Below are 25,280 nucleotides of genomic sequence, written 5' to 3' on the forward strand. Positions count from 1 at the left end.
GACGGAAGCTAATATTCAATAGCAATTGACCTAGTTTGAACTTGGCTCGCAAAATGTCTGTTTGACATCGACACCTACATGCTGGACTGGGATAGACTGGAACAAAGTGTAACAACAATATTGCTAATTAAAAATGGTTTTGGTTGGATTCCAGAATCATAATAATATGACACAAATTCCGTATCCAAATCTAAAATGAATAATTGAACAAAAAAGGGATGCACGGGGATAATGCATATTTCTCACCTGCAATTTTCCGTTCACGCATTTTTCGCCATATAGCTTCAGCCTTTCGTAGTGGCCAATTTTCAATTTTGGCCGAAAAGCTTCGAAAAAATTGGTACTCCTTTAGCGTTGCAGACATTCGACGTGCCATTGTAAAGTCTTACAGTCTTAAACCCCGATTAAAAGTTTGAGCAAGAAAAATAATAAGAAAAAAGAAAGAGATAAACGCACCACAACTGTTTCAAAAATCACATCTTAAACATCCAGCGATCTGTGGAAACGTAAACTTGATCTTTATGCGCCCGAATGAAAATAATTATGATTGACGAAAAGGATATAATCTAAGAAGAGGTTTGATTTATTGGAATTTTAGACTATCTCCTAGTTGAAAACATGACACCATCTCAACGAAAACAATAGTTCACACCAAGTAACAGGAAAGATGAAACACAGTACTTTATATCGCATGTATTATACGAGCATTATTAATGCGTTCATTAATCGGTTGACGACAACAACAACAACAACCATCTGTGTGTAGGCCTAACCATATAACCTGGCATATACACATAATATAATGGTTTACGCATTTCAAATAAAATGCCAAACCTGAAAAGTTTCTCAAGCAAAATTAATTCGAATTAAGGCTCTACAAAATGTCGTGAATTTATTCGGTCAAAAAGATTTAACATTGCGTTTGGTAAGTAACGTGTGTTTCCAGACTGGTAAAACTAAATTGAAAAACATGAAATGAACAATTGAACACCGAGAAGGTATTCGAGCAATGTTACGTTGCAGGTCTATATACAACTAATGTTTTCATTTCATTAAACAAATTATTATTTTCATTCGACTGTTGCGATATTTTAATTTTGAAACAAAGATATATTTGTAACTGTCATTTTAAATAATCCGATCACAAGCCCGTCGTTTTTACCGTTATTCACACTGGAAAAATCATTTTTTCTTGAATTTCTTGATTTGTTTCAATATTACTTTCCGATTACGACACTGTAATTTTTATCGTTTACTATCTGGAACGTTTTGTTGTGGTTGTCAGGATGGGAAAAAAAGGATTAAAACAATTTTCGCATCAGATATGTAAAACACCCTAAGCACTACTGAAACCGTTTACACGTTTAATAAAAGTGTACAAAATAAAGTGAAAAGTCTCCTCTAATCTAAATATAACTTCGTTTAAAAATCGCTCTCATATTGGAGATATTTCAAAAACATGAACATAGTATCCCAACACTTTGCTATATACATAAATCACGTCAAAATCTGTGTATAAAAGCGATATAATATTGTAAGGGATGCGCAGGCGTCCAATTTAAACAGCATCATAACAGAAAGGACTAGATATGTGCGGCGGTGAGCGTCATCGCTGTACCGAACAAGGTGCCAGCTAGCGTACGGCTTAAACAAGAACAATATAAAATTTCTAGACTGACAATTTATTGGGAATTTAAATCACTCCAGAAATCATCTGGAATTCTAACCCACTCAACAATCATTCGCATCTTATGGAGCTTATGATGTAACGTCAAATATAATGCAAAATATGGGAATGATCTGAGCTGAGGGATTGAATTTGACTGACCATTTCGTATATTTAGAATCGTTGCTGTTTTGGCAATAAGAAGTCATGACCAGGGGACCAGGTTTTACAAAAAAAAGTCTTGAGTGAATAGGCGACATCGCACGTCAACGTAGTATTGAAATGGTTAAATATATAAGTTCCACAAAAGTGAAGTGGAACAACTGGTAATCGAGACTCGAATGTAATCGACATTTTTTCGGTTATCCTTTTCTGATCATTATTCATGTTCTAATGCTCGTCATGATTTCTTCCAAATTGAAACGTTCACTTTTGTCACCAAAATGAGCGTAATTTTGGAATGACCCCTTATAGTACATAGCAATGTTTCAAAGGATCCTTGCAGAATTTCACTAAAAAATCACTTTGACTAAATTTGGTATTCTTCCACTAAATTTCACCAAATTTCACTAAAAAAAATCACTTTGACTAAATTTGGTGAATTTTCAGTGAATTTTGTTGAAATTTAGTGAAATATATCTCAAAATTAGTAACTGGCAGAACGACAAGAAGAAGAAAGATATGTTTTGCGCAATAGTACATTACTATGCAAGGGAAGTAAAGTGATATCTCGTATCCAGATGAGTAAAAGTAACCGAGGGCTTTAGCCCGAGGTACATTTACTCATCGTGATACGAGATATCACTTTATTTTCCGTGTGTAGTACGGCGTTTTACTATGCGAGTGATGTAAAGGTTATTGCCTATACATGTAATAGCCTTATTACATGCACCAGCATAGTAAAAGCATTTCCTTTGAACGGGAGGAATAAAATTTAATTTTTGGCAGAATTGTGACAGTTGATGGTCGCGCCGTTTAAAATTCGCCGCACACCACTAGAAAGGACTAAAAGGGATACAATATTTTTTTCGTGTTATAATTTTGAATCAAACATTTTCTCCCCAATTTTTTTTTTTATATTTTATCAGACTCAAAATTCAATTTAAACGATTGTCGTAATAAAATATTTTTCATGTAAATTGAATAATGTTGGAGGAGTTATAAAAAAAAACGAAATTATTATTTAACCAAAAGATCGTTAATGCAAAAAGACGAAAAAGATTTTTTTTATTATTTCATATTTTTACGTTAAATAATAGTCATGCTCGAACAATGGGCTAGAGGAAAAGGCATTTTGTTCAAGGCATGTTAAATTATTGTTAAAAGGTTAATGTTTCAGTTGTAATTAACATAATAAATTCTCCAGTCGGTTACACAACAGAAAGGTTTAGTTTAAGTCAATTTTGTTTTATTAAAGAAAAAAAAATTGTTGCTGACACAATTTACGAATTGTTGCCTACAATGTATGTTAGACGATGGTAGAAAATCTTACTTCAATTTCATACAACACTTGGCACTTAAAGTATTACGAATGTATATTATATAGCCACGTGTGCTAAGCTGAACATGATTATTATGAAATCGTAAACACAATTCATCTTATTCGTTTGATATTTCTTTGATATTTTTGTTTTCACCGTGTGCTAATCTGTCTTAGAAACTGACTGTTTTCTGTCCCTACATCTATTTCCGTACAGTATTGCTTTTGTCTGAAGGTGAGCCCATATTTACATTATTACATATATAATATACATATTTGGATATTGTGTACTGCAGAGTGTCTGGAGCTTTTTAGGTCCAACAACATTTTTATTACATTAACTCTTCTATCAACGAATCAGTCACATGAAATGATACTATTAGAAGGGTTAGCCACTTATTTCTCGTAAGTCATTCCTCAAGTTTGCCTTGATATTATAACTAACAATGAAAGTTAAACAGTTTGGAAGATTATGGTAAGTCCACGCTTCGGACTTTTAATAGGTACTCTTCTTTTCAACAAGTAATTAATAAGTAAAACGAGTCGATGCAATGAAACTTTAATGTTCAAACTATTTGTCTACATTCAGGCGATTGATTGATTAGTATTCACGTACCAAGCGGAACATTAATTTACATGCTTTCGTGTGAATTTTGTTAATTCGAGGCGAAGCCGAGGTCAATAAACACACGAAAACGAGACTTTTCATTTTTATCCCGAGTTATGTAATGGATTTTACATGATGAGGGCGTCGAAAGTAGTGCTTGAAACATGAAAAGACCGGTTTTCAACGCATGTAAACAACTATTACATAACTAGGGAAGAAAAGTTGACAAGAGAATTTTTCGTATACATTTTGTTGATTTGAAAAAGCGTTTCGTTTCGTTTTACTCCTGCGTTTCGAGCTTCAAATTATGTAAATCGTGAGTGAGTGATACATGAGAAAAGTGAGCACTTTATGAAAATATCGGTACGAAACGCACAGGCTATAATTTCAGCTAAGAGGGATGGCCATTTATTTCAATTTTTTGCAGATGGATATGTCACCTGTATTCGACCGACAATATAAATAGTGATCTCTGGAAAATCAGGTATTATATAGCAAAATGTGTTAGCAAACAAGTGCAGTAAAAGATTGTTAAAAGTACTTCGAACGAAAGAAGTAGCAGACTCAATATCTTAAAATAAAATGACTAACAAAATCCAATTACATTCGTAAAATGAACTTACTCATGTCTACAAACTTTTCATTTTCAAACAAACATTTCGTCATAAGATTTTATTGAGTCAATCCAGTTTAACCATCATCATTGGGTATGGAAATACTTAGATTAAATTATTGGATTACAGATCGAAGTGAATCAGAATCTCATTTTGTGTTATGACTGAGGTAAATTCAATATTCAGCGTCTTTTCTTTCTCAATGATTATTGGAATACTTTAAGTCTAGTAGCGACATTTGAAACTCACTGGAAACATTCTTTTTGCATTCAACTAGTTCATGAAACCCTCACATTGTTTCGAAATGAGAATTATTTTCTCAATTGGTTCATTCATTCTGTGAATCCTATCGTATGCAATGCACATACAGAAAGTTCAGTTCATGTGGCAACAGCACGCAATAATTGAAATAATTGTTCATTATCAAGTTACTTACCAGCTAAATATCTATCACTCTGAGAGCGGGAACAACGCATACTCTGAAATTAAACGGGAGACATTAGATGGATGCAGAAAAACGGGTGTAGCTATGTTATGACGAGAATATGGGCAAATTTTGCGTGTATTGAACAGATATTTTTGGCTCTAGGTTAAAGATGAAGCTCCGGGCCATTGTTCTGACCGAGTTATTTTACCTGGAGTTATTTCGACCGTTTTTTTTTTACTGACCACAAACGTATGGTCTTTTATGTTTGTACCATTTTTATGCTTTTAAGGTCAAAGTTTGAATTTTGGTCAAATATTTGTATCCTAACAAAACTTCCACAATTATTGGACAGTTCATTGGGTTTCTGGTGTGTTGTTTTTAATGTTTTCTTGATCAAATATTTCAGCAAACAGTTTTTCATAGATCCTTTCAACCAAGGCAGCTATCTAGCAATATCACACCAATTTTTTACAAATTTAGTGGGCCAAAAAGGAGTACAGTGTCCGCTTATAAATTTCATTATTTTAGAAGTGTTTGACTACAGTGTAATGGAATTTGCAACCGGACACTGTACGAATTTTTGGCCTCCTAATTTTGTAAACAATTGGTGTGATATTGCTAGAGAGCTGCCTTGTTTCAACTGATTTCACTAAATATTTTCATAGCTGCTATGGTCATTCGATTTTACTCATTTTGTTCATTTTCGAACTCGCATAGCGTTAAAAATCATGGAAATGGATGGATTGTGGAATCGGTTCAATGTTTTCTCACCAAAAAATGGTAACTAAGAATAGGAGTTTTATAAATTCAGATGCAGTGGATGTAAGCGAAATTTAGTTAGGAATTTGCTTTAACAGTTTTTCAGCTGGCCCACTAATACAGATGATACTGGTTTATACGGGTGAAATAGTTCTGCGCACGCGCAAACATTGGATGCCTCTGTTGCATGAATCATTGTATGAATCTCGAATTATGACACACAATGCGGCCTTGTCAATACAGATCTAGAGCCTAATAGAATACTTTGCACTCGATGTCACAAATAACCATTTTCGACGTTTCAGTAAATTCATCAATCGGTACCTCATTACAAAGAGCGGCTATTACTGAAAATGGTTACGACGAATAAGAATTCTAGTTTGTAAGGACTATCCGAAAATCGGTTGAAACAAATTCCTGTCTAAATTTCACTGACACCCTCTGTAACAACGAATTAAGTTCTTGAAATCTGAGACCCAAATTTTGGTTACGAAAAGTAAATGCACCCTCAGGAGGTCACACTACCCCTGTTGTGTGGTCTTAGATTTGAAAATATTGTACAAAGATGTTTGTGACACTCAGTCTCTAAAACATCAACTGAGGAAATCGTTCGGGTGTGTGTTAGCTGCATGTTCTTCTCAGACCAAATACTAATTCATCAAATGTAGAAAAAATTAGAAATAAAATTGAAAGAGGAAAAAAATTAATATCTACAATTGTAATCACGTTTCTTTCAAACAATTTAATCATTTGGCATTGATGTTTATCTCCCATGCTGCTAATACACATTTCGTTTCGAACATGTCAAGACTGGATGGAAAACAACCAAAAAATGCCCATATTTTGTATCTTTATATACCCGAAACCGAAAAATACCTTTAACACGAATATTGTATGCATTCATTCACATTGTCTACTCTCGTCATATATTTATAACCAATTCATTCAAATGAAAATATTTATTTTTCGTTTTTTTTTTTTGATTTTGTGTTATTGTTATTATATCATTCGTCGTCTCTTACCTGTAGGTAGTCCTTTTTTCTTTCATTTTTCAGTAGAATTGGCGCCGAATTCGATTTCGTAGTTAGCTCTTGTAAACCGATATTGTGACCGCTGTGCAACGATGCAGTACTCGGAAACGGTTGATCGGACACATTGTGAAAAGATTCATCTTTGCTGCTGTTCTGGGCTTCCTTATCCGTCGATCGTATCGTTGAATATTTGAAATAATTCGTAAAATTGTCCGAATGATGTGCGGCTACTCTCGGCTGTGTGCCGAATCGATTCGACGCATATCTATCATTTTTGCCGACAATATTATTGCATCTGTCCTTCACCAATTCTTCTCTCTCGTCGCCAATACTGAGCACATTGTCAACGCTATCGAAATCGCAGCCGGTCTCGTCGAAATCATTTTGATCCGTTAGGGCGCCGCACAGACTTAACACCTCCAATAGATCGGGGTCGTCGGTTGAATTCATTTTGAAAAATGGACCGGAATGTATTAGTACTGGACTGGTTTGGGTCGTTACACTTTCTGTTCGCACCCACGTGAAATTGTTTAATCGGGATATGGAAAAGGGATCCGGACGCTTCGGCATGCTTCTGATGCGATTCTGTCGAAAAACATTGGAATGAAAATTATGGGAATATTGATGGAACGCTCAAAATTACGTGGTCTTTTTTTCGGAAAATATTTTCTCGATTTTCTCACTTCTTCCAACAGATTCTCCGTCCACCTCACGAAAAAAAAACTCGAGAAACTCTTCACCGAAAAAATAAACTCCGTAAAATTGCAGTGAATATATTATTACCATCTCTGTGATCGGTGGCGTTGACGTATCAAAACCACTTTCCGTATTGCAATTTTCAATTTCCGATGAATCCAATGAGTTACCCGACTTCCCCGAACTCAGCGTTGGATACGGTTCATCGAAAGCCGACGACGATGTGGATTTATTGTCTTCGTCGATGTTCTCATCATTTTTCAATAAATTTTCGTCGGATGTCCAAATGGTCGAGGTAGATTCATTGTCACATTTCTTCAGACTAGTTTGCGTCGATATTGACCGTTTCTCAAGATTGGATGGTTCGTTGATTTTCAGTACGTTTTGGATGGGCACATCGACCGTTCCCAATGTAGTTTTGTCTTTATTTACAATTTCATTACTCGACGTACCGTCCAATTGGAATGACTGAAGTGCAATGCATGTCTGCATGGGAGGAATATAATATGGGTTGAATTTCATTTCGGTTCGCGTAAATATTTAATTCATTTTCAGTTTCATTATAAGATGAAGTCAAACGTAAGAGACTGGTAATTGTCTGGGGATTTTTTTTTCCCCTTTTTAAATCATTCGACAATGGGAACAACGGAATACGTATGCGAGAAATTGTCGTGTTGAATCACTACGTTTGTATTGATTGGGACAATGCCAATAATGGAGAGCAGAAGTCGATACATTAATAATAATATTGCTGGGAGAGTACAAAGAAATTGTCGTGGTGGTGTAGGAAGTATCCTAGGAGAGATGGAAAATTATTGCAGTTCTATTATTACGCTGTGATTTTTTTCAATTTTTGATTTCCTGGTAAAAGACAATCTCGACTCATAAATGTCGAAGTGATGGAATCGCCCATGAACAGAGTGTCCCCTGTGCGAATAACGGATAAACAAAGAAAATTGTTTTTTTTTTTCATTGCAGCTCAAAAGCTCAAATAGTATGCAATCAAATACTTAAAAATATCTCAACCTCCCGCTCTCCGCTCAAAAAAAAAACGTAAATTATGCCATCCAATCACACTTACATGTTTTTTTGGTTTTGGAATATTGCAAACATTTATCTCGCCATCAGCTTTCGCGGTACCAGATGCTAGATTCGATTTTTCGTCATATAATTTGATGTTGTCCAATTCCTTCAGGACATTGTTTGCCCATTCATTGGTTTCTATGTATTTGGGATTATCGTGATCGATTTTCACCTTTGGTTTAATTTTACTGTTTCGTTTTAAGCTACGTCGCCCGCCGGAGCCGTCAATCTCATCGTTTGAATTAAACTGCTGCAGCACATCGTTTATTTCTTTCTGGAAGTGGAATGAAACGAATACTCTTAGTAGATAAAATTTCATTTTTTTTTTTAATTTTTGAGAAAATTGTAACGGCGACACATGAGATAGCAGTTACTAAATTGACCAGGGTCTATTTTTGGGAGGAGAATTTTTACAAAATTTGAAGAAGAAAATTTAAAAAAAATTTGACAAATTCTGGAAATTTCATTTTAAGAGTGATAAAACTTGAACCAATTTGAAAACAAGGGTTCGGCGATCCGGGCGAGCTATAGCGCGTTGGATTCGTCTTTCAATTCTAGACAATACGTATCTTTTCCTTTTTGCTATTAATTGTGTACTTTTGGTGTAAATTGGTAAAATGCAGGCACATGTCATAGGGTAGGGAAAACACTTTTTTAGTATTAACTCGAGGTAGACGATTTTTTAAAAGTTGAAATGTTGTGCGAATGTGCGTCTCTAAAAGACCTATCATTAGAGTATAGGCACGAGTCGGTGCCACTGTACGTTCGGGAGTAAACAATGAAAGTATGGTCGATTTTCGCACAGTACTGCTGGCCTGCAACAGAACATTTCCGTGAAACCGACTATGGGGTGTTGTAGCTGGACACTCTCACTATCATCCCACGTAAACTAAACCTCAGAAAAATTGTGTTGCATTCCAGGAAGTTGCACGAAGTAAAAAGCTGCCCAAACTTAACCAATTTTTTCATAGTTTCGAGTTCAACGAACGGCGTTAAAGTCTGATTGTGATCAAAAATTGTCCTTAAGTTATGCTATTTGCATTTAGTGATCATATCATGAGTCTAGGAACGAACAATGCCATTAATCTTTGTCTACACTCAGCTAGAGTGGCTTTTTTCCGTATGTCTAAAAATTTCAATTTTAAACCGCCTCAAAATATGGTATTAATTAGCTGATTCCAAAAATATGTTTTTTCTAATTTTTGGAATCATTTTAGTGATCCGGAAAAATCGTCAAAGTTTGTATGTAAAAAAAATTTTCCCATATATTTCCATACAAACTTTGACGATTTTTCCGGATCACTAAAATGATTCCAAAAATTAGAAAAAACATATTTTTGGAATCAGCTAATTAATACCATATTTTGAGGCGGTTTGAAATTGAAATTTTCAGACATACGAAAAAAAACCACTCTGGTATGTATAGACAAAGAATAATGGCATTGTTCGTTCCTGGCCTCATGATATGATCACTAAATGCAAATAGCATAACTTAAGGATAATTTTTGATCACAATCAGACTTTAACGCCGTTCGTTGAACTCGAAACTATGAAAAAATTGGTTAAGTTTGGGCAACTCTTTACTTCGTGCAACTTCCTGGAATGCAACACAATTTTTCTGAGGTTTAGTTTACGTGGGATGATAGTGAGTGTGTCCAGCTACAACACCCCATAGTCGGTTTCACGGAAATGTTCTGTTGCAGGCCAGCAGTACTGTGCGAAAATCGACCATACTTTCATTGTTTACTCCCGAACGTACAGTGGCACCGACTCGTGCCTATACTCTAATGATAGGTCTTTTAGAGGCGCACATTCGCACAACATTTCAACTTTTAAAAAATCGTCTACCTCGAGTTAATACTAAAAAAGTGTTTTCCCTACCCTATGACATGTGCCTGCATTTTACCAATTTACACCAAAAGTACACAATTAATAGCAAAAAGGAAAAGATACGAATTGTCTAGAATTGAAAGACGAATCCAACGCGCTATAGCTCGCCCGGATCGCCGAACCTAAGTATTGATTTTCCCCAAAATTGGTTCAAGTTTTGGCGATATCACTCTTAAATAGTTCTTGGGTTAAACTCATCATAGTGGTTTCTTTATACTGCTGCATAGCACGAAGTCTCTAAAGAGCTACAGCAAAGTTTATATGAAAAGTAAATTTGGAAAGTTTGGAGGAATCAAGCGACAAAGTAAAATGATTTGTTTACACTCACAACGACGACGTGTCGTTGTGATCGTTTGGTAGAAACATTATAGAGAACATTTTGTCAGTAATGTTCCCACAAGGAAAAATTGGAACCACTGAGACAATCAATGACGCATATTTAAGGGAAATTGATTTTCTAAATTTTCAGAATTTGTGTTTTCGGTTTATTTTTCCGCTAGCAAATTTGGCAAATTATGGCAGCTCTTAGCAAATTATGGAAAATCAATTTCCCAAAATTAGGTCCTGCCACAAACGGTTAATCTACAAATGAAGGATAAATAATTAAAATATTTAGCTTCCTTCAACCTTTTTCATTCAATTAAAAGGTAGATGCTTAGCTAAAATTATATTCTACATTTATGCAGTTTGACCAGTCTGAGGACAGTTTGTGCAAATTTAGGTAAACTGCTGACTCTTCTCAGGACTGGTCCAACTACAACAAACAAATCTATTCTTTACTGAAAGCCACTCTTTCACGCACGCCTTATCTTATTCAAAAAGGATTCTGGTGAAAAGATGTCATCAAACATGAAATACGAGAAATGTAGACTACAATGTCACCTAACCGAAAGCATACAAGTTGAAGCAAGTTCAATATTCGTGTTTATTTCGCAAACCATCCTTGTAAAATAAATCAGGCAGAACTTGACATAGCCTGCAGTAATTTATAGAAATTGGTTTTGCATTTAATGTTTTCTTTTTTAGTAAGTCCATCAGCAGGTCACCGATAATTAAAAAAAAATCGTCAGCCAGTAAAATCAAATGAACATCATTATAAGTAACACGTCGCGACTGCTGTGACCTGGTTCAAAAATCTACACAAACATGATTATTTGTCGTGTTGATTTCATCGCGATGAAGCTAATCGTTTGGATAATAACTGAAATTTATTTCTGTATTTTTATGATTTGCGAAAAAAAAACCATAAAAACTTAATTTGAAAGGTGTCATGGTCTGTGTTGTCATTAGTAATTTGTACGCAAATGGATATACAATAAAAGTCATAAGAGTCATAACAGTCATAATATTAATAAAAATGACTGAAGTTGTAAATTGGTATATCTAATTAGATTCGAACAATTTTTACTGTTTGCGTACTGTTATCAAATTCTATTTCTCATGAGAAATTATCCTCTTTTCAACCATTGGCGAAGAAGGCAAATAACAGTGTTTCAAGTTGAAAGGTATTTTTATAACGACAAAAAACACTTCGGTATTTTTTCCGTCCGAACATTTTATTATTGCTTTTATATACATTACACATCGAACGCATTATAGCACACACTGTTCTCTCAGCTATTCTGATGGTACTGATACTCATCGGATATTACATTACTTATCAATATCAATAAATGAAATGGCATTTTCAGTGTGACCATTTTTTTATTAATAATATTTCTTGTTAAATTATAATCGTTAATACATTTGATCGGTTAAAGTGATAAAAGGATTAAAATTGTAGAGTGCACGATACAAGTCTTTATGGAGAACGACAACAGGCCGCCGCGATGAGTTGACTGCACTTCAACATAAGATGAATTATAAATGTTTTTATCATTTTAAAAAAGACTTTCCAAAAACCACAAATGTTTTAACAAATGGCAACAGAATAATTTAACAAAAAACCTTGCAGAAATATGCCTTTTTTCAACGCTGGCGAGAAAACAGTCATTTTCTCCCCTTTCTGTCGAAACTTCGATAGCATTTTTTGTGAAAGACCTTCTGTTTACCTCGATAGAAAAGTTGGAAATTGAATATAATTGAATATCGAAACACCCTTGAAATGCAATTTCCAACCTTTTTCCCCTCGGTTAACTAATAATTATTTTATATGTGTGATGTGATTAACCTTATTTTTTTCCACCCAAAAGACCATGAGGAAATGAAGTTTCGTTGACAGTTCGGTGGAAAAAATATCCATTTTTCCCCTCTTGGTTTGACTTTTCTCTCCCGAACTGTCACATTTGTTTTTGTTTTTGAAAATCGTGTAACAATTTCATTTATTTGTTTCATGGAGAAAAGCTGGTAATCGCACCTTGCACATTCACATATGAAAAACGTTGTGTTCCCCTCTGGAAGAAAAAAGAAAACTCCAACTCGAGCGATTAGCAACCCTCACCTATACTCTTGCCGCAAAACGGCGCTCTTGTTGGAATAACCTATTTTTTACCCTCGGTAAACAAATAACACCTCCGTAAAATGAGACATTGCTTCATAGAATTGTGGAAAACTCATTTCCGGGTTACGTAATTGCTTGGTACTTACCAGTTTGTCAAGTGTGAGGATTTAATCTAAAGGGTGAGGCGACATAACTACACGGTCAATATCGTCAGGAACGATATTATCGTTTTTTAGACGATAGTATCGTCTAAAAAACGATAGTATCGTTTTTTGGACGATAGTATCGTTTTTTAGACGATAGTATCGTCCAAAAAACAATAGTATCGTTTTTTAGATACTATTATAAATTTTAAAATATTTTCAGGACGATATTATCGTTTTCTTGACGATATTATCGTTTAAAAAAACGATAATATCGTTTTTAAACGATAATATCGTTTTTAAACGATAATATCGTTTTTAAACGATAATATCGTTTTTTTGGACGATACTATCGTTTTTTTGGACGATACTATCGTTTTTTTTGATGATACTATCGTCTAAAAAACGATATTATCGTTCAAAAAACGATAATATCGTTTTTTTTGACGATAATATCGTCCTGTATGAAAATATCCGCTGGACGATATTATCGTTATTTTCTTTTTCTGAACAAATTTATCGTTATTTTGGACGATATTATCGTCCTGGTCGATAATATCGTTTTTAATTTATTAATTTTTTTAAATTTGAGACGATAATATCGTCCAGGACGATAATATCGTTTTTAATTTATTTAAAATAAAAATTCTAGACGATAATATCGTCCTGGGCGATATTATCGTTCTGGATGGTTGTTGAAGACGAAACACAAAATCTTGTAGATAAACACCTTTTTATAGACGGCAAATATATATTAAAAATTGGTTCATTTGGTTCCGTAAATTTAAATTTTATAATAGAAAAATTACACAGACTAATTATGAGACGATGCGAGTAAAAAAAAAAATTAACTCCTAAGTTCCGACACCGTTCCGGCGCCCGGCTCGCATTGCGGCCCTCCGCTTCGCTCCGGGGCAATGGGCCGGATCGCTCGGCGTGTTAAAACGCTTTTTATGTACAATCTAAGTTGGTATTCATTTCGTAAAAAGATGAATTATTTAGGGACGAACTAGACGCTTTTTTTAAACACTGATGTGTAGGTGATTTCCTCTGACAATTGTTTTTTGATATTTTGGAAGAGAATTCGGTTCTTGCTGCACCTCTGAGTAAAATTAAGTCCTGGACAATATTACCACCCAAAACTAAACGATAATACCGTCCTGGGCGATATTATCGTTTTTTTAAACGATAGTATCGTGCTGGACGATATTATCATTTAAGAAAACGATAATATCGCCCAGGACGATATTATCGTTTTGGACGATATTATCGTACAGAAAACGAAAATATCCATTAGATTTTCTAGAACGGTAATATCGTCCAGAAAACAATAGTATCGTTTTCTGAACGATAATATCGTCCAGAAAACGATACTATCGTCCAGACAATATTTTAGAATTTTCCAATTTAGACGATATTATCGTCCTGGATGAAAATTTTTTGGACGATAATATCGTTTTTTTGGACGATACTATCGTCTAAAAACGATATTATCGTTTTTTAGACGATACTATCGTTTTTTAGATGATAGTATCGTCCAAAAAAACGATAATATCGTTCCTGACGATATTGACGGTGTCGAAATGTCCCGCCACCAATCTAAAGATATAAATGAATTTGTAAGCAATAGTAGTTTATGTACACGTACTGGCTTGGAGATTTTTATTTTGACGAGCGTGGCGTTTTAAGATCATATTTTTACTTTGACCTGAATGACCTGACCATACAGGTCAAAATAACAATATTCAAACCAAATCAACACGAGTTTCCGGGGGTTGTAGCGGTACAAATCATATCTCTAGATAAACGTTTGTCTATTGCAATAAAACAACTAATTGATATAATGAAGTACATAAAATACTTGTAGCAATGCTCGCGTACGTAACGCTCCTCTTAGCTCTTATGTACTTAATTATAGCGAGAATGTACCTTCCAGAGCTTTTATCTCTTTCCTTTGTATTTTGCACTAGAAAGCCATTTTCAATTCTTCTTGGCCTTCATTGAAAGGACTACGGAAGTGACATTAATGAACCTTCTTGAAATTCTTATGCAATTTCGAAAAAAAATTCAATTCTTCGAAATAGATTAATTAAAATGAGTGCTATAAAATGTGCCGCTAGATAAAACAATGAACAAATCGAATGAAAACATAAACTTTAACGTAGGATACTTATTACGATTTTCTTAATTGGGGGCAGATGAGCAGCTCATGGCCAATGATATAAATAAAAAGTTCCGCGAAAAGTGTAAATAGCATCTATCTACTTCTAATTTGTCCTACACAATAAGTACTACAACGCCGACGACAAACCACACATTTTGCTTTATACTTTCTACTGATTTAATATTTTATGAATATTAACCAATGTGATCCGTACTGGAGTCCACTATATACAATATCGCCGTATAACATAGTCGCAATGGGTATAAATGTGGGATATGACCGTTAAATTATTACATTAAATGGATTTTCATCCACAAAAGTCACATTTATTCCCAACTGACCATGAGAATGGTAAATAAAAATTATTATTTTCCGCTTTAATATAAAAACGAACAACACGAAGGAAAATATTTTAGTTTATAAGAATAACTCGAAACAACAATAAGTCATACGCATCATATCAAGTAGTGACTTCACATTACAATACAAAATAAATCAAGAAAAACTTTGTGATTCGAAAAAGAAAATGCCGAGATCGTAAAAGAAAATTCAAATTTTTTTTAAAAACTGTGCGCCCCTCACTCATCAGAAAGGATTTAACAAAAAACGATGATTATTTTGATAATTTGCCTCATTCCGGCAAATGTTTTGTGCGTTCCGTCGCTTGTGAAAAATGCTAAGACAGCCGCTAAGCCCGCCCAGTTATCCATGTGTCCATCGACCGAGTCAGACGTTAAAATTTCGAAAATTAGGAATGACGAAGTACATTTCGATGATAATCGAACACGACGCAATGCACCCGATATTGAGCCACCCATTCAATGGAGCTACCTTCGACAGTATATTTGTGGACCGACCAATTCCAATTGTATGAGAGATGAGAGGTATACTAACTGATTCTATGAATGATTCATTGAACGATATTTTTAATGGAAACATATTTTCTATATAAATTTGCACTGACGTTAGCTTATTATCATTAAGCGAATGAAAATGTTTAGAGTTAATTTAATTCACGAGAGGAAATTTTGCTAGAGTTGGAGCTTAAGCAATGCGAATAAATTTGCTTCAATTTTGCTGTTCTAGTTTCGTCTGTGTCAAAAGGTAAAATTAGTGGAACGATATGAATGGTGTGTATAGTGATCGCGATTTGAATGTTTTAATTAAAATAATATTTTAATTTCATCGAAAGCATGAATGAGAGACCGCCTTTTGAATGAATTCGAATACATTTTAGAAATAAAGTCAGCAAAAATAGAAGAATCATACGATCGAGTGGCTAATTTTTCAATTCGTATTAATTACATTGGATTGCGGTGAGGAAGACGATGAAAATTCAAATTTTTCTGTTACAACTTTCAAGGCCCAAGGATTTTAATAGACTATTTGAAATTCCATAAATATTTTTCCGATCATTAAGTTAAATATCTCATTCCAAACCGAAGATAGCCGAAGTCGTATCTGGTTTCACATTTTAATCTCAGAGCTATTAAATCTTTCCAATCGAAATTTTTAATTTTTCAATCTCCTGAAACTTAAAAGCTTCTAATATTCGGGATTCGGCTGAGATCTGAAAGTATTGAGACGTTCCTACAACGACGTTAAATCTAGGCGATCAATTCTCAGTATTTTTAACCAACAAAGCGTATATTTCAGCTAACAAAGTAAAATTTTTGTATCAGATATTACATCGTGCGAGGGGTGACCGACTAGCCGAAATGATGACAAATCAATTACTTATTCCTTTTAATTAGTTTCAATTCCTTTTATTACTTCAACTACCGGATTAACACCTATGCTTGCCGGATTCGCCCCTCAATTCCTATAATTCCAATTAATTTCTTCAATTCCACGAGTCTTCGAAATAATGGCACGATATTTTCCGTTATTAATCAATTCCGTTGCGACATATTTTTTTGTCGGAAAAAGTTGGTGACTCAATATAAATATAGTTGTCAAATAGAGACTAAAGTTAAAGGAGCGTTTTGTAATGAATAGGTTCTTTTGAAACGCTTTCGGCGAAACTAAAATTTGGGATAGCTATGTTGCAGCTTCCCGGATACTCCGGTAAATAATTTTACTATGCTGGTGCATGTAATAAGGCTATTACATGTATAGGCAATAACCTTTACATCACTCGCATAGTAAAACGTCGTACTACACACGGAAAATAAAGTGATATCTCGTATCACGATGAGTAAAAGTACCTCGGGCTGCCGCCCTCGGATACTTTTTCTCATCTGGATACGAGATATCACTTTACTTCCCTTGCATAGTAATGTACTAGTAATCGATGAAAATACAAGAAATTGACCAGAATTGACTGGAAATACGTGAAATTGATGGAATTGTAATTCCACGGAATTTTGAAAACCGACACATTTTCTGTTCATGTGTTTTACTTGAGTTTCTGATTTATCCATATAAAAATACATGCAAAATTCACAAAAAACCAATAAACCACAAAACAGAAAATGTGTCGGTTTTCAAAATTCTGCGAGTGTATAAGGAATTGACCAGAATTGACTGGAAATACATTAAATTGTAAGGGAATTGAAAGCAAATTAGACTAAATACAGATAAGTATGATGATCGGAAAAATGGTACTTTTTTCCGATCATCATACGTATCCTTATTTACTATAATTTACTTTCAATTCCTTACAACTTAACGTATTTCCAGTCAATTCCGGTCAACTCCTTATAATTCCATCAATTTCTCGTAATTCCATTAATTACAATTATTTACCGGATACTTCGCCAATTATTTTAAGAGTGTGCAGTCAATTACCCGAGTCGGTTACCCCTCGAGATCGTGACGAATTTCCGTTCGTAAAAGGTTGAAGCATCGTCGTGAAACTTCACCGAATCGTTTGATTTTGTTTGTTATTTCTATTAAATGTGCGAAGTGCTCTCTTCGAATTTCAATAATTTCAAACAAAAGCTAAACAGAAAAAAACTTCAAAAAACTGTATGTTAAGTGGCACCACCAAATTATTATTATATAATGTAAGTGCCATTGTAGACCACATACTCGTTGATGCATAGTTTTGCGTAAAACAATTTTCAAATTAAATGTATACAATCAGTTTACTGTGACAGTGGAATTTATAAAATTTGTGAAAACAATTAATTTGGACTGCATTTCTGATGCGTACATCCAATAAGTATAACATAAGTATGTAAAGTAAGCCGTACGTGAACGGTCTATAAGTTACGCATTCGTATTAATAACATCAAATTTTGCTTCAATTTTGCATCAGTTTTGATCGTGTACCAACAGCTCGTGTCCAAAAAAAGTCCTGACGTTCGAGAACATGTTAGCCCTTTACTCTAGCTGCACATAGCAACATGAAAGAGCCCTAGATATGAATTTTAATGACATCATCTGTTACATACAATCAGGGCCGGATTAAGACTTCGGGCGCCACTGGGCTATTTCGTTTCCGGCGCTAAATATAAATATATCGTTAAAATTTCCAGCGCCAGTTTTATCCAGCGCCAGGGGGCTAAGCCCCTATAGCCCATCGTGTTAATACGGCTCTGCATACAATAATCTGTGACTAATGTGACGTTACACAGCAAAATGTATTTTTAAACTAATGAAGTAAAAGATTTTAGAATAAGAAACAAAAAGTAATAAACTCAATGTTAATGCTGGTGAGGTTGGTATGTCGTCTGTAAACATCTTATAATGGCTTAGGATTCTTTAGTCGTCCAGTATGACGTTAAACGCTTGAAAATATGAGGAGACACTGCTTATAACGAATTGCTGTCGTTTTATTTGACTATTTAGGAAGGTTCTGACATTAACAGAGTAACTTTATTAAACTAAAATTTCCAGCAGGTTACGGCCGGATTTTCTAAAGAAAATTTCAAAAATTGCATCGTACGATTGGGCGTCAAAAGGATTTCCAATTTCGAAAGAACACTTTGCAGATGGAAATCACTTCAACAGTGTCAATTTGTCGGGTCGTCGAGAAGGTCCACTGTATGTCGAAGAGCCGAATTTCGTCTTGGTGAAAGAAGAACCTCAATCCGATCTTCTGGGTAAAATATTATAATTTGTTGATATTTTTATTAATGTTTCGTTTCGATGAATGCTACGCTCAGCATTCAACATTTAATATACAAATAGTACGAATGCGTTACCCGCATTACTAACATTCAATGATTCACATTATAACGTACATGCGGTTGTAAAAGATGTAAAATTGTCATTTTACAGACACATTTTATCGAGACGATCCATTCATTCCACAGAGAGGAAGAAAAAGCGATAATAAATCGAAGCTTGTCAATTCGTTTAACGGAATGCTGACGCCTACACCCAAAGATAGAAATCTCTTACAAAATCACCCAGCAAACACAATGACTATGACTCGTCAATTTGAACAAAGCAAAAAATTAGCATCGCCAATCTACGATATGTGCTGTCAGCAAGGAATGTATGGTAGTACTGGCATTTCTAAGTTATGTTTTGTTCGATGCTACAGCAGAGGTATGAAGGTGGATATGGAAGACATTGAAAATTATGATTATTCGATGCCTCAGGAAGTGGAAATAATTTAGGATTAACCGAACGTCAGGACATTTAAAGGTAATGCATTCTTGCTTTGATTGGAATTGATTAAATTGATGCTTTGAGGTCACTTCCAATTCAAACAATTACTAAGGAACAAGAATTTATTTAAGAGCAACAACTACTTGAACCTAGACACACACTCAACTGTTTACTCCTCACGTAAAATAATTCAAGGTAATATGCGCTTACCTACAGTCCATCGATCATTGCTACATTCTTTTGGTGTAAAGGCACAGAAAATAGTACCAACCGATGCCTCGAGTAGACGACGGGAACTATGTTGGTGACCAAGCTCAAGGAATCATTGCTCTTAAAGCTAATATGAATGATCAAAGAACCTTGCATTCAATTTCCAATATTTATTAGGTGTACTTATAGCGGTATACTGACAGGACAAGACTTGAAATTAATCAATAAAATCCGAAACTCTGTAAGTTCTCAATTGAGATTCATTTGAAGGTGGGTAGAATCTGACAACCGTACCATTTCTTTTTTAAGAGGAATTTCTTGAAATGGACTGCATTTTTTAATTGAAATATGCTATTCTCGTTGTTCTTTTTTCTCGTTTAGTCGTTGATATTCGCAGAGGATTTACATTTTGTCTACTCAGAGGAAAATATGAAATTCCAATGTTAGGCCAAGCCAAGTTTTACATGAATCATGGATTTCGATTGAGATGTTTGAGTGGTATATTTCTGGTAATGTACTCCGACCTCCCACACACAAGTGCTGTGGCAAGTGAATTTTCTACAGAAGGTGGAAATGTTTAGGGAAATCTTATAGCACTCATTGAGCAAAATCATTGCGAAATCGTCGGGAAATCGTCGCATTGTTTTTGATCGGATTTCAGGTAAAAGCAAGCGATTTGATCATCCACAGATTATTTTGCGGCAGTAATTAGGAATTTTAAATCTTAAAAAAAATCGGAAAAATTTCGAAAAAAAATCATATTTTTTCGATAAATTCTTCGGAATATCTTCAATATTTTTTACGAAATTTGTCAGAAAAAAATACAGAAAATAAGCCCTGCTTAGTTATGCAGTAGTGTCTCTATCCAAGAAGAGTCTAATATTGTGTACACAGCCCAATCTAGTTTACTGTGAATTTGGGTATATTCAAACGAAGCTATTAATAACCAACGAGTTTCAATCATTATTCCAAATTTTTCTCTGTGTTCATTCCAGCAACTGTGTCTCAATTCTTTTCTCTTACACATTATTTTAAACGAGAATATAATATTCCTGTCAATATTATACACATTTATTGAATCGTCTAATTCATTTTCTCTGTCATTCTCTGACACCACATCTGTCTCGCTCTCCTATTTAATTGCTAAAACATTGTAACATTGTAAAAATGTTAAAATTATCTTTTATTTTCAGATAAACACAAAAATTGCAAACATTCTATACTTTAATTGTCGGCACATTTGACTGTCTCAACACAATTTAATTCTTTCATCAATTTCCAAGTGGAATTTAGCTGTTGTACTTTAAGGAAAATTTAAAATAAAAAAATTCAAAAAAATAAATAAATTCAAAACACAAAACTTATTATTATTCAAACCGTAAATTAAAATATATTTTTAATGTAGCTTGTGATTATTAATAAACACACAGGCAAATAAAAACATTAAAACAAATAACGAATTATGGGCAACATTATATATATTATCGTTTATAACAACATGTATAATATAATATATAACCAAACAACGAGACTTCCATATCATCAATTTATTGTAATAATATTCTTAATTGAGTCAAATATGTTTATTTGTCGTCTCCACATCATCTAATAATGTACAAAATGGTATGTATAGAAATAATGATACAATCGCATCGCATGATATACTCTCGTTGCATATCTCTGCTAGGTTTTGTGTCTTTTTTTTTCTTTTAAATTTTATTTTATATTTCTCTATTCCATTTATGAAGCCTTTTAATATGAACAACAGAGTTGAGAAATAAATCAATGAAAATTTACTAATTTGGTTGTTAGAACGATTACTGTTACAGTTGAGAAATAAATCACAGAACATTTTCCTCTATTTCGGCTGATCTAACAGCTTTTATAAATGCATGGTGTTTAAATAAAATGAATTCGAAATTAGGGGGGATTTTAAATTTGCCATCGGCAATGATATTACAAAGAACTGTGACAGTGCAACAAGATCGCATCAACGAATTATATCAATTGCCATTGTCAGTCTGAAGAGATCCATCTTCCAGGTGTTGGTCTAACTTGCACATAGAAAATTTCACGATTTTACAAAGAAATAGTTTTTTAAAATTGGTCCACGGCACTGAATTCAATCATTCAAGTATGATGCTTAGGGCTCATTATCAAACAAATATTATCCATACGTACTGATACATACATCCACAGTATTTCGATGCATTTCATTGAGAAGAAGGAGATGCATCGTTATGTATCAATTGGAAATGTAAATTACAGCAGCGCAGATGTGGTGTCACCTTTGTGTGTTTTATTGATAATATGAAACTTTCACTTCAGCAGATTAGATTTTAATAGTATTGACAGTGACGAGAAAAATAAACGATTACCACTGGCTAATCTCCTTGTAAGGAGTATGTTATAACAATTGAAGTAGAAGATCTGTACATGGTTTGATCGAAAGGAAGTAAAGGATTCGATAATTATATTCTGATAATTACAGTTTATTCATGTCAGAGTTTTAAATGTACCCAGTCAATTAAGTTCTTCCCAAATTATGAATTTTTGGCGCAAAATTTAAAATTTCTATCGCGAATTCAAATATTGCGCAATTTGTGAAGAACTTAATTGACTGGGTACATTAAAAACTCTGACATATCGACAATCTTCAGAAACTGTGTAAAAATGAAATGAACAAACTGTATAGGCAGAGAAATTGATTTGTTGTATAATTTTACAAAATTTTCTAATGGTGAATACTGGAAACTTTCAGCAAAAATAGAACGAATCCTATTCTTTGGTATTGGTACACAATGTGTATCTCACAATACTTTTAAATACAGATAAAAATTCCGTTACATTGTTTGCATAAGTCTTTCCTGATCGGACAGTGTGTGGTTCTCTAATTCTGAATCTGCAGTGAAAACATTAATACAGAAGTCCTTGTCACACGCGCTGTCGTTCGATTAGGAAAACCATTAAACAAAATGGAAAATTAGAATTCCATGAAGTGGCTGGTTTTAGGATGTTAGTCTCTGTATTTCAAACTTTGATGAACTTTTTTTTTCGAAAATTTCGTTCTAACATGTGTATTAGCCTTTTCAGTGCATCAGTAATTTTATCCATGTGTCGACAGACAAAAATTGGCTGAATTTTTGGATAATCTTAACTAACCAGTAATAGTGATGTGAGTATTCTAATTCGTGAGTTACACAATCGTTTTAAGGGAGGTTTTAGAGTGAGTTTAAAAATAAGAAATAAGAAAGAAAAACCAAAGTTGTTTGCTTACCTTCACATTTTCCAAATAAAATTCCAATTCAGCGTACGGATTGTCGGAATTGTGATTTTTGCAGGCTATTTTCCTTGATCCGACATCCGTATTAAAACTAGCACCAACAGTTACATTATCACATTTTTTATCTACTTCCTTTGCTACAATGTTGCTGCGACCATTCGACTCGTTCCGATCATTTTCGAATTTCATTTTGAAATCAGGCTTTTTGTACGTTTGTTTCTCCAGAAGATTTTTGTGATTTTCTGTAATAGAATCGGAAGCACAAAAAATTGTATAATTTTCCACACAAAAAAGAAAAGAAAAAGAAGAAACTGTGGGCAGCGGTCGCGTACTTGAAAACTGTTAATGGTTGAGTATTTTTTTCGCTGAAAAATTTAAAAAAAGAGCACGGGACCGATGCCATTCATAAAAATCAAAGATTTCTGCGCGAAATATACTTTACACCGATTCAATCACATCAGATCGCAACAAAATTGAAAAATGGAAAAATAATTACCGATCTTCGGAACGGGACTTTCTTCACATGCAGTGCGAATGCATCTAGTTTTGGCTGCACAATCGATTTCATCGGAAAGTTTACTGACCCCATTGCTGCCCGGATGGATATCGGCATCAATGAATTCAAAATTTGCCGTGCTCAGCAATGCACATGACGGCGATGACGGCTCTTTCTTTATTCTGTTCGACTCATTGTTTGATGACACGGAAGCCTTCCGGTTATCTGCAGTATTCGTATAAAAATTTGACATTGCCAACCCATCGATACAAAATCTGCAATTTAAAGAAGACGAAAAAAAATATTACATTTATGAATTATTTATGGCAAGAGACGATGCACATACGGGTATATAAACTCGTATGTGTACATAAATACACATCAAATATTATAAGAAATGCATTTACGTTGAATTACATTAAAAATATTTCAGAGTTAAAAGTTTTGATTGAATGTTGTCGATGCGGAAAAATCCAACTTTTAATTTATCAAGTCATTGTTATTTCAAGAAATGAACGAATTACAAAACATCCATTCTTGTTTCAATTGTTTTGTTTCAGAAAATCAAAAAAAAAACCAGATGGTTACGCAAGACTCGTACGCATCCGTATAAAATGATTCGTGCTCTATAGTAACCGCATACACTGTACAACTAAATTTTCAAGGGGACACTGTCCAATTTTAGGACTCTCAATTTTGTAAGCAATGTGTGCGGTCAGCTGGTGACCTCTTCACTTTTATTACGATCTGTACACATGCGCACATAAAGAAAACAGCAATATACATACAAAATTATTGTAAAGTTCACCAGCTGTTGCTAAATGTGCACACCGAAATTAGTTACTGATTGTATACACTATTTTGGGAAAGGTGGTTCTGCATCAACTACGGCAAAATATGCTTTAATTGACCACCAGAATTCATCACAATTCTCATAGTTTAAAGTGGCAACCAATTACATATGGAAGAAATTGAACGACCGACTGTATCGAAACTTTCGGACCTCACTCTAGTTGTCACTTTAGAACCAGTGTACAGTAGGAGTCGCTTATGGGATAATTTGTTTATGGTCTGGTCACTTACAGATCATTAGGTATTTATAAATCGTGGCACTTCGTACTGGTCTAAAAGAATTGTATCTTCTCACATATGTGTATGAAGCAAGGCAAACGACATACACAGTCGTCATAGCACACAACATATAAGTTTTTTTTTTCTAGAAAAGAACCAGAACAACAACGTTGCGCGCAGTTTATTAAGTCATGAGTCATAATAAAAACATACCATCGATGTCTGTTATACGATTCAATTTTGAAATTTTGTGCATAATAAAAATTAATAATGGTAATATATTCCTTCTCCTAATGTAGGCTAGGCGCAGTACGTATATATATGCATTACGCCTCTGCATTTGATTATGAATTCATCTCTTCCTTTTCAAAAAAAAAGTACCGCATTATCTCTCTATGCAGACAATTTGTTTTTTTAATTTTTTAAATGGAAGCATTGTTTCGCTTTTCGATTATAATTTTCTCGTATAAAATTCCCAGTATCACAATTTGTATTCATTTGTGGGCATTTTGCAAGAGCGACGAACTTGCGTCTCTTTTGTTATCAGATTGTTTATAAAAATTTCAATTTTGTTTATCCGAATAAAAATGATTTTAAAAAAAAATGAAAATTGACGCACACATAACGTTTGATTGAAGTGGGTGCATCATTTGGCAA

The 25,280-nt window shown here is 34.1% G+C and overlaps 2 protein-coding genes across 9 annotated transcripts in view; one reads left to right on the forward strand and one right to left on the reverse strand.

The window, feature by feature from the left end:
- Positions 1 to 25,280, reverse strand: part of LOC119069780 (stAR-related lipid transfer protein 13) — an 87,013-nt gene that overhangs the window by 33,446 nt on the left and 28,287 nt on the right. For 6 of the 7 annotated variants that reach the window (XM_037173921.1, XM_037173919.1, XM_037173916.1 and 3 more), the window contains 6 exons: positions 23,553 to 23,827; positions 23,051 to 23,298; positions 8,362 to 8,637; positions 7,368 to 7,766; positions 6,576 to 7,169; positions 4,804 to 4,846 (listed from right to left, as the gene is read on the reverse strand). In XM_037173921.1, coding sequence (XP_037029816.1) covers positions 4,804 to 4,846; positions 6,576 to 7,169; positions 7,368 to 7,766; positions 8,362 to 8,637; positions 23,051 to 23,298; positions 23,553 to 23,805 — 1,813 coding nt within the window. In that variant the 5' untranslated portion in view covers positions 23,806 to 23,827. Of the gene's footprint in view, positions 1 to 246; positions 444 to 4,803; positions 4,847 to 6,575; positions 7,170 to 7,367; positions 7,767 to 8,361; positions 8,638 to 23,050; positions 23,299 to 23,552; positions 23,828 to 25,280 lie in introns of those variants that run through there. The other variant, XM_037173922.1, reaches the window with a different exon arrangement.
- LOC119069782 lies at positions 15,428 to 21,093 on the forward strand. Of its 2 annotated transcripts, none has more exons than XM_037173924.1 (4): positions 15,428 to 15,884; positions 18,844 to 19,049; positions 19,228 to 19,599; positions 20,967 to 21,093. In XM_037173924.1, the coding sequence occupies exons 1-3, from the start codon at positions 15,610 to 15,612 to the stop codon at positions 19,569 to 19,571; spliced, it is 825 nt and encodes a 274-aa protein (XP_037029819.1). In that variant the 5' UTR covers positions 15,428 to 15,609; the 3' UTR covers positions 19,572 to 19,599; positions 20,967 to 21,093. The 2 variants fall into 2 exon arrangements, with proteins under 2 accessions (XP_037029819.1, XP_037029820.1); XM_037173925.1 differs by having other exon boundaries at positions 18,847 to 19,049.

Source organism: Bradysia coprophila (genome assembly GCF_014529535.1).
Source record: "Bradysia coprophila strain Holo2 chromosome X unlocalized genomic scaffold, BU_Bcop_v1 contig_39, whole genome shotgun sequence".
In the NCBI taxonomy this organism is placed as follows: Eukaryota; Metazoa; Arthropoda; class Insecta; order Diptera; family Sciaridae; genus Bradysia; species Bradysia coprophila.

Coding starts and splice junctions, on each gene's coding strand:
- LOC119069782 (XM_037173924.1), top strand. CDS start 15,610: ATGATTATTTTGATAATTTGCCTCATTCCGGCAAATGTTTTGTGCGTT. Junction 15,885..18,843: donor AATTGTATGAGAGATGAGAG/GTATACTAACTG, acceptor TAAAATTTCCAG/CAGGTTACGGCCGGATTTTC. Junction 19,050..19,227: donor ACCTCAATCCGATCTTCTGG/GTAAAATATTAT, acceptor GTCATTTTACAG/ACACATTTTATCGAGACGAT.